Genomic DNA, 12,944 nt, shown 5'->3' with positions numbered 1-12,944 from the left:
GAATCACAATGAACTACTAGTGTAAAATTGAAATTCAGTAGGATTGCGTACGTAATTCAGTATCAGAGCTCTTTCACCTTATGTTGTTTTACTCTGGATGCATGACTTTTCTTACAATAGCAACAGCTGAATTTATATCACAAGACCATTTTTCCGGTATGACCAATATTAACGGGTCTCATCAATAAATATGGCGAATATTTCACTAACGTAATTCGAAAAAGCACTTCGCTTATCAATGGAATATAATTTATTATTGTCTACCAACGTGAATCTACCCAAGCTTATCATCCTGTCGGTATAAAAATTCACACAATCGTACGAGGCTGACTCACCGATAGGAGAATTTTCAGCCGGCTTTCTGCAACGCACGTCGCTTGATTCGTGCATATGGACCAACGGCTGGATCCGTAACGAAATCATACATTACCCGCACCCAGGACGTATGCTGAGGAATGGTATCGTAGAACTCTGGTGCTATCCTCTTCAACTCGGGGAGTCTGCTACCCGGAATCGCCGGAAAATCATGATGTTCATTGTGATATCCCACGTTGAAAGTGATCCAATTCAGAGGACCATAGTAGGAATACGTTTCGAAACCCTTTGCGAACATATAATGCTCGGCAATGAAGTGACCTGCCACCGGGTGAATACCCATAGCTAGAAAGGATCCAATGAGCAGATATGCGAGCATATTCCATCCAAACACTAAAACCACTAGACCGTCAAACGTTATTTGCACAACTGTGTTGATAATTTCAAACTTTTCTACCGGTAGTGGATTTACGAAAAGCGGTCTCAGAGCATAGAACAGTGGCTGCAGGATTACCCATATAAATTTTCCAAATGTATTGCAGAACAGTTTAGCTTCCAAAATACTCGGAACATCTGGATCCAATTTTTCGTCCGCCAGATACCTATGGTGCAATGTATGATACTTTTTGAACGAAACCGATATTGGTACTCCTATTGGCAGGTTGCACCACATTCCGAAGTAACGATTTGCTAATGGTCTCCCGTAGCCAAATGCCATGTTGTGTGATATCTCATGATTGGCTAACATCAGCGAATGGTTGATAATTCCTCCAAAACAGTATGCCACTAAGGTTATCATTATCCATGATTGATTTTGCATTACGTAAAGCATCAAGATTTGCGTTAGGACCATGGCTGAAACAATATACTTGAACACAGGATCCGGTCCGTAGAGTTTTTTGATTTGCGGATATTTCTTCAGCATGGCATCTCGTCTTCCAATGTGCGGTTGATCGTTGTACACCCATTCGAAATCAGTGCGAGACACATGTTGACCCATCGTATGTATTTGTTTTAAGCTATTTGAAGGTCTTATTGATAGAAACGACCTTTTCACTTTGTTCGAGCAATAGCAACTGAAAATGCCATGAGTTACGCTAGAAATGGCTGTAACACTCAATCCACTGATAAGGGAATAGCTTATCTTTATTTTGGAATTAGATACCAAACCTGGGGCACTTTTGTGCAATCGTCAATCGATTTGGGTATGCCAAATTCGGAGTTACCGTATAGAGTACATGTAAGAAGCTTCCATGAATAACGCGATGATGTTTGAACGTTTATATCATAAATAATGTAACAATGTACCGTGGAGGTTTTTGCAAACTGTGATATTTATTCGTGATATTTATTTGAATTGTATTTTGATAAGCAAGGTAATAACTAGCTACATTATTTCTGCGTGCATCTTTAACTATACTTCAAACTCTCTGGTGCCCAAGTTAATTTCTAGCCGAGCTTCGGTAAAATCACTATGAATCATTATAAACGCTTCTTCAGTATTCATTGCAGCTTTTTAGAGTTTTGACCGAAGCCCACCAAAAGGAAGCTATGGGCACTAGAGGGTTATTTTTTCTATACTTTGTATAATGAATGTATACGCTTTAAGATAACTAATTGACGAAGATTTTCCACTATCAATCAAACTGTAACTTCAAACACTTGGACATTTATTGCATTTTGCGAAAAGCGTGTGGCACGTCTAATGATTAACAAAAAGCATATTTTAATATATTCAGTTATCTTAAAGTTGGCGTACGTAATTCGCATGTAAATATATGCCTAAAAACTTTAAACATAATGGACAATAGACATAAAAGATGTAGGGCATACAAACATTCAAAAAAATCATTCACTCAAAATATTTTTCACATTATTGTTACGTGAAATTTCCTGTACTTATTCATTATCTGTCATTTTGCATGATTTATGTGACAAACATAACATCTACGTGAAAATTACATGCATACTATGTTTTATCACGTAGTATCAACGTGAACTTGGCAACGTCAAACAGAATGTCATAGAAGAAGTATCGCGTGAACTCTCCATGTGAAAATACACAGAAATCAAAATGGCGAAGCTGTTGTCTAACTCAGTCTCTGACAATAAAATAGAATTTCTCGACGGCTTGCCAATAAGTGAGCTTTCGAAAAACCGTACGAATTTGACATCGAGCCTTGAGCTTACAGGTTTTAAACAGATTTAGTTCAAAGGTCGAGGAGTTTCCTATACATAAACAGTTGCAGCTTACAATAGTTATCGCCGGCAAATGTCGTAATATTTGTCCGTTTTTATGTCGTTTGATTCATTTACGAATCGGCGATTTTGCATGGCCGTGCGATTTATCGAGCAACATATTTCTATGATTTCTAAAAACTATTTGCCGTCTTTTAAGAATTGGAGAAACAAAATTTGGAAATTTTACGTTGTATCAAACGTAGTAGCTAGCAGATAATCGAATGCTTTCCATTTTACCGGTAGTTGAATTCTACGTGAAAGTCACATAAATTGCATATGTCTCCTGTATAAGATTCATAGGATAAATCATTTCACCAGATCATGATGAACTCAAATGACAATTAGGTAGAATCTACGTGAAAATGACAGTGCAAAATATTCACATAACTTCTCCGGTAATTATGACGTGAAAATTATTTTGAGTGTACGATCGCGAACCAATGGAAGCGTCGGAATCATATAATGATTATAAAATGTTCGATAGAATAAAAAAAATGGCTTTAAAAAACATCACTCAACGCCAAATGATCTATCAACATCTGAGCCAAACATACAAGAAAGGTAACAACCTATTGACGTGTATTAAAATCAGGTTCAATAAAGAACGTGTTTATTTTGAAACGATTTTTTTTTTTGTGTTTTGGTTTAATACCTACCCTAATAAAGAGGAACCATAAACGTACGATAATCCATATGGCTTAGCGACAACTCAGACAATTTGGATTATACCCCGAATAGGCTGTTAAGCATGTCGTTATGGTATACTCAAAATAAAAATCGCGTGGATTTCATGTGCAAAAACAAACAGATTTTATCCATAATGGTTTGCACGCAAACTATATACGAACCGCACGTAGATATTTTTTTATTACGCTCACGTAATTCTTGCGTGTATTGCATTTGAACGTTGAGTGAAACTCACATACATTTCATTCGCATCTCCCACTGTTTTCATTAGATATTCATGTAATTTGATATTGAGTAAATATGATTGTTAGAGTCATTCGTAGTTAAACTAAAATGTTTCTCATGTTTGTTTTATATGTTGATGTGATTGAATTTCGTTATATGGCTTCTTCAGGTAAACAATTAAATTTGATTAGAAGAAGAAACAATTTATTCGCTACTTACACTATGTAGTTTGTATATAATATTTCTAATCTTCTATATCTGCCTTAAAACTATTCTTATTTCTAAAATAGAGACAATTGTCTAAACAGTGTAATGCAATCGGAGGTCCATCAAACAGATCTATTGAATTTTTTTTTTTTTTTTTTTTTTTTTTTTTAAGGGGGGATTTGTTAGTAGCTTAAGTATTTATGATAAATATTAGTAAATAATGAGTATGTGTGTCCAATCACAAATGGTGACTTCTCAACACTGTTAGAAATTTGAAATTTTAATTGTTAGGATTTGTTTGCTTTCGCAATTAGGGGAAGTAAACTTACAACTAACTTAATTGCTAACTTATTGGCTATAAAGAGAGCTTATCGTAGCAATTGAGGATTGCAACGATTTTTGTCGAAAATTGTTAATAATTTTATTTGACATAGCTTCTAATGATTCAACACCAGTAAGTCTATGTAATTCGAGTGTACCAAACCAAGGAGGACGCTTCAAAATCATTTTCAGAATTTTATTCTGAATCCTTTGGAGCGTTTTCTTCCTTGTTGAACAGCAACTTGACCAGATCGGTACAGCATAAAGCATTGCTGGTCTAAAAATTTGTTTGTAAATCAAAAGTTTGTTCTTTAAACAAAGTTTAGAATTCCTGTTAATGAGAGGATATAAACATCTCGTATATTTGATGCACTTGGCTTGTATACTCTCAATGTGCTCTTTGAAAATAAGTTTTTTATCATAAATTAGTCCCAAGTACTTAACCTTGTCGGACCAACTTAAAATAACCCCATTCATCTTGACAACGTGATTATTGTTTGGCTTGAGGAAAGAAGCCCTAGGCTTATGAGGAAAAATTATCATTTGAGTTTTAGAAGCAGTTGGAGAGATTTTCCACTTTTGCAAGTAGGAAGAAAAAATATCTAAACTTTTCTGCAATCGACTGCATATGACACGAAGGCTTTTTCCTTTTACGGAAATGCTTGTGTCATCGCAGAACAATGACTTTGTGCATCCTGGAGGCAAATCAGGAAGATCTGAAGTGAATATGTTGTACAGGACTGGCCCCAAGACTGAACCTTGAGGCACACCTGCTCTGACAGGAAATCTATCAGATTTTGAATTCTGATAGACAACCTGCAGAGTTCGATCAGTAAGATAATTTTTTAAAATTTTGATTAGGAAAATCGGAAAATTAAAAGTTTGCAATTTCGCAATCAAACCTTTATGCCAAACACTGTCGAATGCTTTTTCTATGTCTAAAAGAGCAGCTCCAGTGGAATAACCTTCAGATTTGTTAGCTCGTATCATATTAGTAACTCTGAGCAATTGATGAGTAGTGGAATGCCCATGGCGAAATCCAAACTGTTCATTTGCAAAAATTGAATTTTCGTTGATGTGTGACATCATTCTGTTAAGAATAATACTCTCAAACAGTTTACTTATTGAAGAAAGCAAACTGATTGGTCGGTAACTTGAAACTTCAGCTGGATTCTTATCCGGCTTTAAAATTGGAGTAATTTTTGCATTTTTCCATAATTTGGGAAAATATGCAATTTTGAAGCAGCAATTGAAAATTTTCACTAAAAATTCCATTGTGCTCTCAGGGAGATGTTTGATTAGTATATTAAAGATTCCATCGTCACCAGGTGCTTTCATATTTTTGAAATTTTTAATAATTGATTTAATCTCATTCAAGTTAGTTTCAATTATTTCTGCAGGTAAAAAATTCTGGGAAGAAATTAAATCAAATTGACGTGTGACTTCATTTTCAATTGGACTCACAAAATTCAAATTTGAGTTATGAACACTCTCAAACTGCTGAGCAAGTCTTTGAGCCTTTTGTTCATTGGATACAAGAAAACGTTCACCATCTTTTAAAACTGGAATAGGCTTTGAAGGTTTCTTAAGAATCTTCGACAGCTTCCAAAATGGTTTTGAATATGGTTTCAATTTTTCAACTTTAGTCTCAAAATTTTGATTTCTCAGAAGAGTAAATCTATGTTTAATCTCTTTCTGTAAATCTTTATAAATAGTTGTAAAAACAGGGTCACGAGAACGTTGATATTGACGTCTGCGGACATTTTTCAAACGAATTAGAAGTTGAAGATTTTCGTCAATTATTGATGAATCAAATTTCACTTGAGCCTTTGGAACAGAATAATTCCTGGCATCAACAATTGCACATTTTAATGCTTCCAAAGCGGAATCAATATTCACTTCGTTTTGCAAATCAAGCTCATTATTGAAATTTCTCTCAATATGAGTTTTGTATCTTTCCCAATTAGCCTTGTTATAATTAAAAACAGAGCTCATAGGGTTTAAAACTGATTCATGTGATAAAGAAAAAGTTATTGGAAGATGGTCAGAATCAAAGTCAGCATGTGTGATCAAATCACTACACACATGACTTTGATCTGTTAGCACCAAATCAATTGTTGAAGGGTTTCTTACAGAAGAAAAGCATGTAGGACTATTCGGAGACAAAATAGAATAGTATCCTGAAGAACAATCATTGAATAAAATTTTGCCATTGGAATTACTTTGAGAATTATTCCATGAACGATGTTTAGCGTTAAAATCGCCGATTATGAAAAATTTCGAACGATTTCTGGTGAGTTTTTGTAAATCACCTTTAAAATAATTTTTGAGCTCGCGTGTGCATTGAAATGGTAAATATGCTGCGGCAATAAATAAAATCCCAAGTTCAGTTTGAACTTCAATTCCCAAAGTTTCAATAACTTTCGTCTCAAGATGGGGAAGAGCACGATGTTTGATTCGGCGATGAATAACAATTGCAACTCCACCGCCGGAACCCTGAATCCTATCATATCTATGAACCACGTAATTGGGATCATATTTTAATTTTATGTTAGGTTTCAAAAATGTTTCAGTAATAATTGCAATATGCACATTATTTACTGTTAAAAAATTAAAAAGCTCATTCTCATTGGCCTTCAATGAGCGAGCATTCCAATTTAATATTTTAATTGTTTTATTTAAAATCATTGCTAAATTTTAAATTAGAAACAATTTTAATAGTAAAATTTGTGCCTATTTGAATGGCTTCAAACATTGATTTTGCCTGCAACATGGCGTTCATAAGATCGAACATTGCCTGTTGCAAAACAGAAAGTTTACCTGCCGTAATAGGCCCCAGGCAGTTGACATTAGAAAAAATATTTTCGGTAGCAATATTAGCTGGAGTGATAGGTGTACAATTATTTTCTAGCGTGTTTTGCTTACCCATATTAACGGTCATTTTCGAACTACCAACACTAGGCGGTATAATGTTAGAACTACCTGTAACCTGTGCATAAGTTAAACGGGTATGCAAAGGAGTAGGTAAACTATGCCAGTGACGCATATGCCAGTACGCTTGGAGAATTTTGTTTTGAAGTTGGTTTTAATTGAGAAATTGAATTTTGTTTACCTTGCCTTGCCTTAACAATTGCTAAACGGACTGGGCATTGATAAAAATTTGACATATGGTTGCCGTTACAATTCGCACAGCGAAAATTTTTACTCTCTTTCACAGGACATGTGTCCTTTTTGTGAGAAGAGTCTCCACAATTAAGACATTTTTGGTCCATGTTACAGAATTTGGAACCATGGCCATAACGTTGGCAAGTACGGCATTGGGTGATATGCTTTTCACCTCCGCCATACTTCCTATAAATTTCCCACTTTACACGCACATTATACAAAGCATGTGCTTTTTCAAAAAATTTTAAGTTGTTAACCTCATTGCGGTTAAAATGTATTAAATAATTAACAAGGGAAATTCCAGTTCTCTGACTGTTTTCGCCTCGTGATTTTTGTTTCATTAGAATTACTTGGGTAGGGGCTATGCCAAGTAATTCTGTTAAAGTAAGTTTGATCTCATCAACGGTTTGATCGTTGGTGAGACCTTTCAAGACAACCTTGAACGGCTTGGCGTTCTTGGTGTCATATGTAAGAAATTTGTACATCTTGTCAGTTAAATACTGGACAAGACGATCACGACCCTTTACTGAGTCGGCTAATAAGCGGCATTCACCTCTACGGCCAATTTAATTTGATAGGTAACTTTAACGTCAGAAACAAACGTTGAAAGTTCCTTTTTGAATATATTAAATTCAGAAGAAATAGTTACCACAATAGGTGGAACTTTCTCCTTTTTTAAAGATTTTATATTTTGTATAGTTTCATTAACAACTTCCATTTCACCAGCTTCTTGCTCAGGCAAAATATCAAAAGGATTGTCACTACAGACACTCGAAGTGTCAGAAAGAGATGCCTCTCTTTTCCTCCCCGCAGCGATGCGAGGTTTCTTTTTCCGTCCAGCCATTTCAGGTGATACGAAAAAAGATAAAACAAATGTAAAATTCAAAAGTAGGTAGTCTTGAGAAAGACTGATGGGAAATAACTTTCAGGTAGTCTTTAAAAGACACACTGACAAAACACAAACTTTGAAGCCCACAAGCAACCGAAAAAACGTCTGACCTGTAGGACAGTTCAAGACGCACTGAGATCTATTGAAATAATATTTACTAATGGCTCACGGCTCATTGTTTCGTATGCAAGAAGATGCTCATTGAATGTAACTATTTTCTATGTTTGCACAACTAAATATATGATGTTATTGTGGTTTATTATATCCAATATTCCATAAAAATTCATAACTTCATTGAAATATATTGTGACAAATTGACCGCTTCTATAAACAGTTCCTTTATACTCAATTGTACAAGCAAAAAGGAAATAAAATCAGAATTGAGATTTATCGGTTGTTGAAGGATAGAAAAATAATTACGGAGGCGAAGGTCTGATGTTTGAAAATCATCTGGGTTATATCTTTTTAGAAAATATTTGCCAGCTACGTCGCGTGCGAATTGTAACGAAGCCTTCATACAAAGAGTCCAGCAGATGTTTTTGCGAGACGACATGATATGCGCGTATTGCTTGAAGCCTCTATGTTTCGCTACATATCGAAAGCACATCATTTTTTCTATAGGACCAGACATTTCAATTACTGATGGGTAATGGACTATGAAGTGATGTTTCGGCTTCAAGTCCATATCATAGAGTTGGGTATACAAACTATGGTGTTTGTCTATTAAATTTTTCAATCGTACTATATTATCTTCTGAAAACGATCGCCGCATGCAAAAATCAACCAGATTTTTCAAAGTTGTGCAATATTCCCAAACTTGATCGCCGCAAGGAACATATGGTCCTGCAATCAGCGTAGAATAATGTGTAAAAATACGCATTTCATTCGACGTCATTTTTAAAACAACTGATCGGTGTCTTTCCTTGATATCAAATTTATCTGTTATGTTCGGAATTCGTTTCAATTCACTGTCTAAGCAAAATGTACTGAGTTTTAGTCTACGCTCATTAAACTCATTCAAAGTAAAATATTTTTTTTTTGAAGATGCAATAATTCAAAATCTCAGAAAATCCGTATTTGCATATACCAGTACTGTACAAATCGTGCATAGCGTCAACACTTTTGTTCTCTGTAACATGAAAAGAGGGTAAATTGTTTAAAACTGAGTATCCTGATATTCCAGTTTCACTTTAACGATTGATCTCTATATCTTCCTCATAATCCTGTTTTCGGCGCATGCAATCTGCGTGCTCTCTAGTATCTTTGCTTAGCAGCTCCTTGGGGCGTCGACCAAACCGACAATAGAACGTTGCATTGAATCCCGCTGATAAAAGAAGCGTAGAATGAACTTCTAAATTATCACCTTGGAACAAGCATAAAACAGGTCTTACAAATATAATCTCTTCATTTGAATTAATATAAATTCCTCGGTTTTCTAATTTGTAACGGGGTTACAAAAATACATCTATGCTTAAGAATATGGCAGGAAAGACCCAAAAAAATTAAGTCGGTACAAACGGTTATTTTTAAATTCAAATTGTCGGAGTAAATGGTTAATACCCTTTAAGCTCTCTAGGGTGACAAAACGCAGTCGCTCGATAAAAGATTTTATTCAGCAACGCATGAAATGTTCTCGACCAATCAACAACGGACACGAGTTGCGTGGATAAAAGCTAAAAAGCTATGTAAAAAAAATAAAAGCTTATTGTGAGACATTTCCGTTTGAGTCGCACGTTAAAACGGTTCACAGTCCGATCCTGTAAAACGGACAGAGTACCAGAAAAATTAATGTAACATAGAAGATTGAGAGTGCTGAAAAACATCACAAAAAAGTAAGCTGGAGTTATGAAGATTAGAAGTAGTTATTAAAAATATTTTTTGTAGAAGCAGTTAGAGAAGAAGAGAAAAAAATCGAAAAGCGTGAAGAATTTGTTAACGGGGAAAAGATCTCGAATAGTCCAGGTAAATTAAATTGTAAAAGATAGAATCTGAAGTATATTAGAGCTAATTGGTTCGTTGACGTTTGAAGGTATCCTTCGAACGAAGGATTCGGTTGGGGCTTACAAAATCACGGCAGCCGCCCGCTCCCTTCACGTGCAATTCGTGTTCATAACCTCGCAATCTGGTTAGATCGGAAGAACTACCGGGTGACGTGTAGTTGACAAGATCTTGGAGACGGAATAAAGCAAAATTGTCAAACCGGGCTGTTCAGTAACAAAAAATCAACCAACGTGACGACCAGTGTCGTGGGAAGCTATACTACGGGTACTGCCAGCCTCCCGCCCGCAGCCAGATATAGATTGTCGCATTTGTGCGCCCCCCGACCGCATCAAGTAGTTTCATCGACCACCCACGGCTGTACCTACGCGCATCGCCAACATCGTTCACCCGAATCCCGCTAGCGTGGATGAACCAGCATCACCCCACGTCGAAACGAAGACTGAGGTGAGAAAAACACGAAAAAGTTCAGGTCCAAGAAAACCACCAAAAGTAGAACTTCAGGCGTATAGGTCAATGGAGCGTTGATTAAAAATGGGAAATTATCATGTATAAGTTTTTATTTGATTTCGGTGCGCATTCCTTAGAATGGAGTAACTTTCAGTAGGTCTGTTGTTAGTTGGTTAGTCAGATGAGTGCCGTTCGGAATAAACAACCCTAGAGTCTCACCGGGCTTTTAACCATTGCGGCTTCGCGGCAGTTTTCCCTGCCTGGCGCATAAGCGAAGTCTGTTGCTACCCTCCCACGCACGTTACAAATTCTATGAATTTATCAATCAATGGTGAAATTCGTTTATTAATTTCTTGCTTCTTCACATCTACCTTTTTAACCATTCCGGCTACAAAAACATGTGTAAGTTTAGCAAGAAACTCTTCTGGAACAGATGGGAAACTGTAATAAATGCCACATATGGAATGGCGGTTATTGTGAGAGCTTTGTGTATCGTTAATCTGAAATTCGTCAGAATACAACCAGATTGGTAAAATAATATCGTCTTTGTATTTTTGCCTTATTTCTTTCCACCTTGATCCGTTTACAAAATTTCGAATGTATCGCAATTTCTCTAATTCAACAGTATTTTTATGTATTTGCTCAAAAACATCATTACTTTCAAGAAACAACCTAATCTGCGACTCTATAGGCATCATTATTAAAAAATATTTTGTCTGATCAACGTCTGTTTCATCTTCGAAATCTAAATTTTTTGTGTTGACAACTTTTTTATCATTTACAGTTATTATTGTGGGCATTTCAATTCCCATTGAGGTTTTAAGATGTTGGAAAAATTTATGATCAGTATTTGTAAACTTAAACATATTACGCATTTTCATCGTATAACTTTTCAGCAAGAATTCTGTTTCTGCGGTAGCTGATGGAATGTTTAAATTTTCAATGTCTTCTGCAATTCCTGTTAGAACGGTTGTTACTTCCTGTTGCAAGTCGTAAACCACTTTTCTCGTAAAGTTGTTTTTCATGTGCATGTTCAAGGTGAAATTAACTGCTGATTCATCTATGCGTTGAAGTTGGTTTGTAAATTGAGCAGGCTGGAACTTGCTTTCCATATCAAGGTTTTGCTTTTTTGATAGATTCGGGTCGAGCGCGATGCTTTCAGGTCGTTTTCTTTCACAAGCGTTTTCCAATCGATTTGTTTTTTGCAACATTTCATCGTGTTCTTGGTGATGGCGGATATGTTTTTGAAACGGATACCGCTTGGTGAATATTTGATTGCAGTTAGGTACTGTGCACCTGTAATTATAATTGACTGGTACGTCATGCAGGCTTTTTAAGTGATGTAAATAATCCTGGGCGTGGTGAAACTTCTCGCTACATTCCGGAATCATGCAACTAATCATGGTGCTGTGTTATCATTAACTGTGTGTGCGTTCAGATAGTGTGTCAGACTGATCACAGAGGCGTATGACTCGCGCCGCTCTATACCGTAAACAAAGTTGCTTATAAAATGCCACACTAGCTTAGAAATCTTCGATGGCGGTAAACCCAGAACTACTGAAAATTTTATCAAAACATCCGTAGCTCTTGATGCTGATTTGAACTCGTATTTTAAATCTTTAAAACATACAAAAAACTGTCCATCGAGATTTTCGCAATCTGTGCCTACAGCAATAAGCTTCGGTACTAATGGTAGGTTCCGCTCTGTATATGCGTCGTAAATGGACTGAACTCTCGCTTGAACTTCAGACACCGATCTAACAAAAACAATTGTATCCTCTTGTGCAAGACGAATAGTCGGCTTATATCTAAAAGCGGCAGACGTTAGTGGTAACACGGTATTGAGCAGAAGCAACAAAGCACAGTGTTTTGTATCCACGAAGATAAAGCTTGAATTATGAAATATCTTGATTCTACTTACAACTTCTTACCTTCACTGGTAGAGTCACTAGTACAAATCTTTATTAAATCTATGGCAGACGGATCACCCGCTTTTTCTGTCGCGTATAATGCAATGGCTGGCCCACAGAACAGATATGCAACTTCGAACAAAACTCTGCAGCAAATCGGTGCCCAAGCTTTCGCATTCATTTTTTGCTGTTCCATCCTACATTGATTTTACAGTGCATCGTTCGAACAGTTCGCTCCAATAGTTTGAACATGTACCAAAAAACTATTTTTTTTTTTTGCTTTAATGACCAGGCAAAAAGGTGATCTTGAAATCAAGTTAAGACAGGATCGCATTCAAGAGATCTTTAAAGTGGAAATTCAGTAACAATTCACAATCAACGTCAATGGAACAAATTAAACTAAAACTCTTTCAACCATTCAAACATTGTCTAACAAATTTTCTTGGATCGTACACCTCACGACTGCTAAAACTATTTTAACCTGTTAGTTGAATATTTTCGTTGGACTTGGAAACCGAATTTCTCGATCAACGACA

The 12,944-nt window shown here is 36.0% G+C and overlaps 1 protein-coding gene and 1 long non-coding RNA gene across 2 annotated transcripts; one reads left to right on the top strand and one right to left on the bottom strand.

Annotated features, from left to right (window-relative positions):
* Positions 1 to 219: 219 nt before the first annotated feature.
* LOC129723548 (sphingolipid delta(4)-desaturase DES1-like) lies at positions 220 to 1,376 on the bottom strand. The gene has a single exon (XM_055677837.1). It carries the CDS (start codon positions 1,313 to 1,315, stop codon positions 350 to 352), a length of 966 nt encoding a protein of 321 aa, XP_055533812.1. The 5' UTR covers positions 1,316 to 1,376; the 3' UTR covers positions 220 to 349.
* Positions 1,377 to 9,744: 8,368 nt separating this feature from the next.
* On the top strand, positions 9,745 to 10,919 carry LOC129726177 (uncharacterized). Its single transcript, XR_008728259.1, has 3 exons — positions 9,745 to 9,882; positions 9,935 to 10,012; positions 10,080 to 10,919. It is a non-coding gene; the product is annotated as an uncharacterized LOC129726177 (long non-coding RNA).
* Positions 10,920 to 12,944: the final 2,025 nt, after the last annotated feature.

This window comes from Wyeomyia smithii, chromosome 2, assembly GCF_029784165.1.
Source record: "Wyeomyia smithii strain HCP4-BCI-WySm-NY-G18 chromosome 2, ASM2978416v1, whole genome shotgun sequence".
Taxonomy (NCBI): domain Eukaryota; kingdom Metazoa; phylum Arthropoda; class Insecta; order Diptera; family Culicidae; genus Wyeomyia; species Wyeomyia smithii.
Note: the sequence above shows the minus strand (reverse complement) of the source record. Positions and strands in the feature narration are given on the sequence as shown.

Coding starts and splice junctions, on each gene's coding strand:
- LOC129723548 (XM_055677837.1), bottom strand. CDS start 1,315: ATGGGTCAACATGTGTCTCGCACTGATTTCGAATGGGTGTACAACGAT.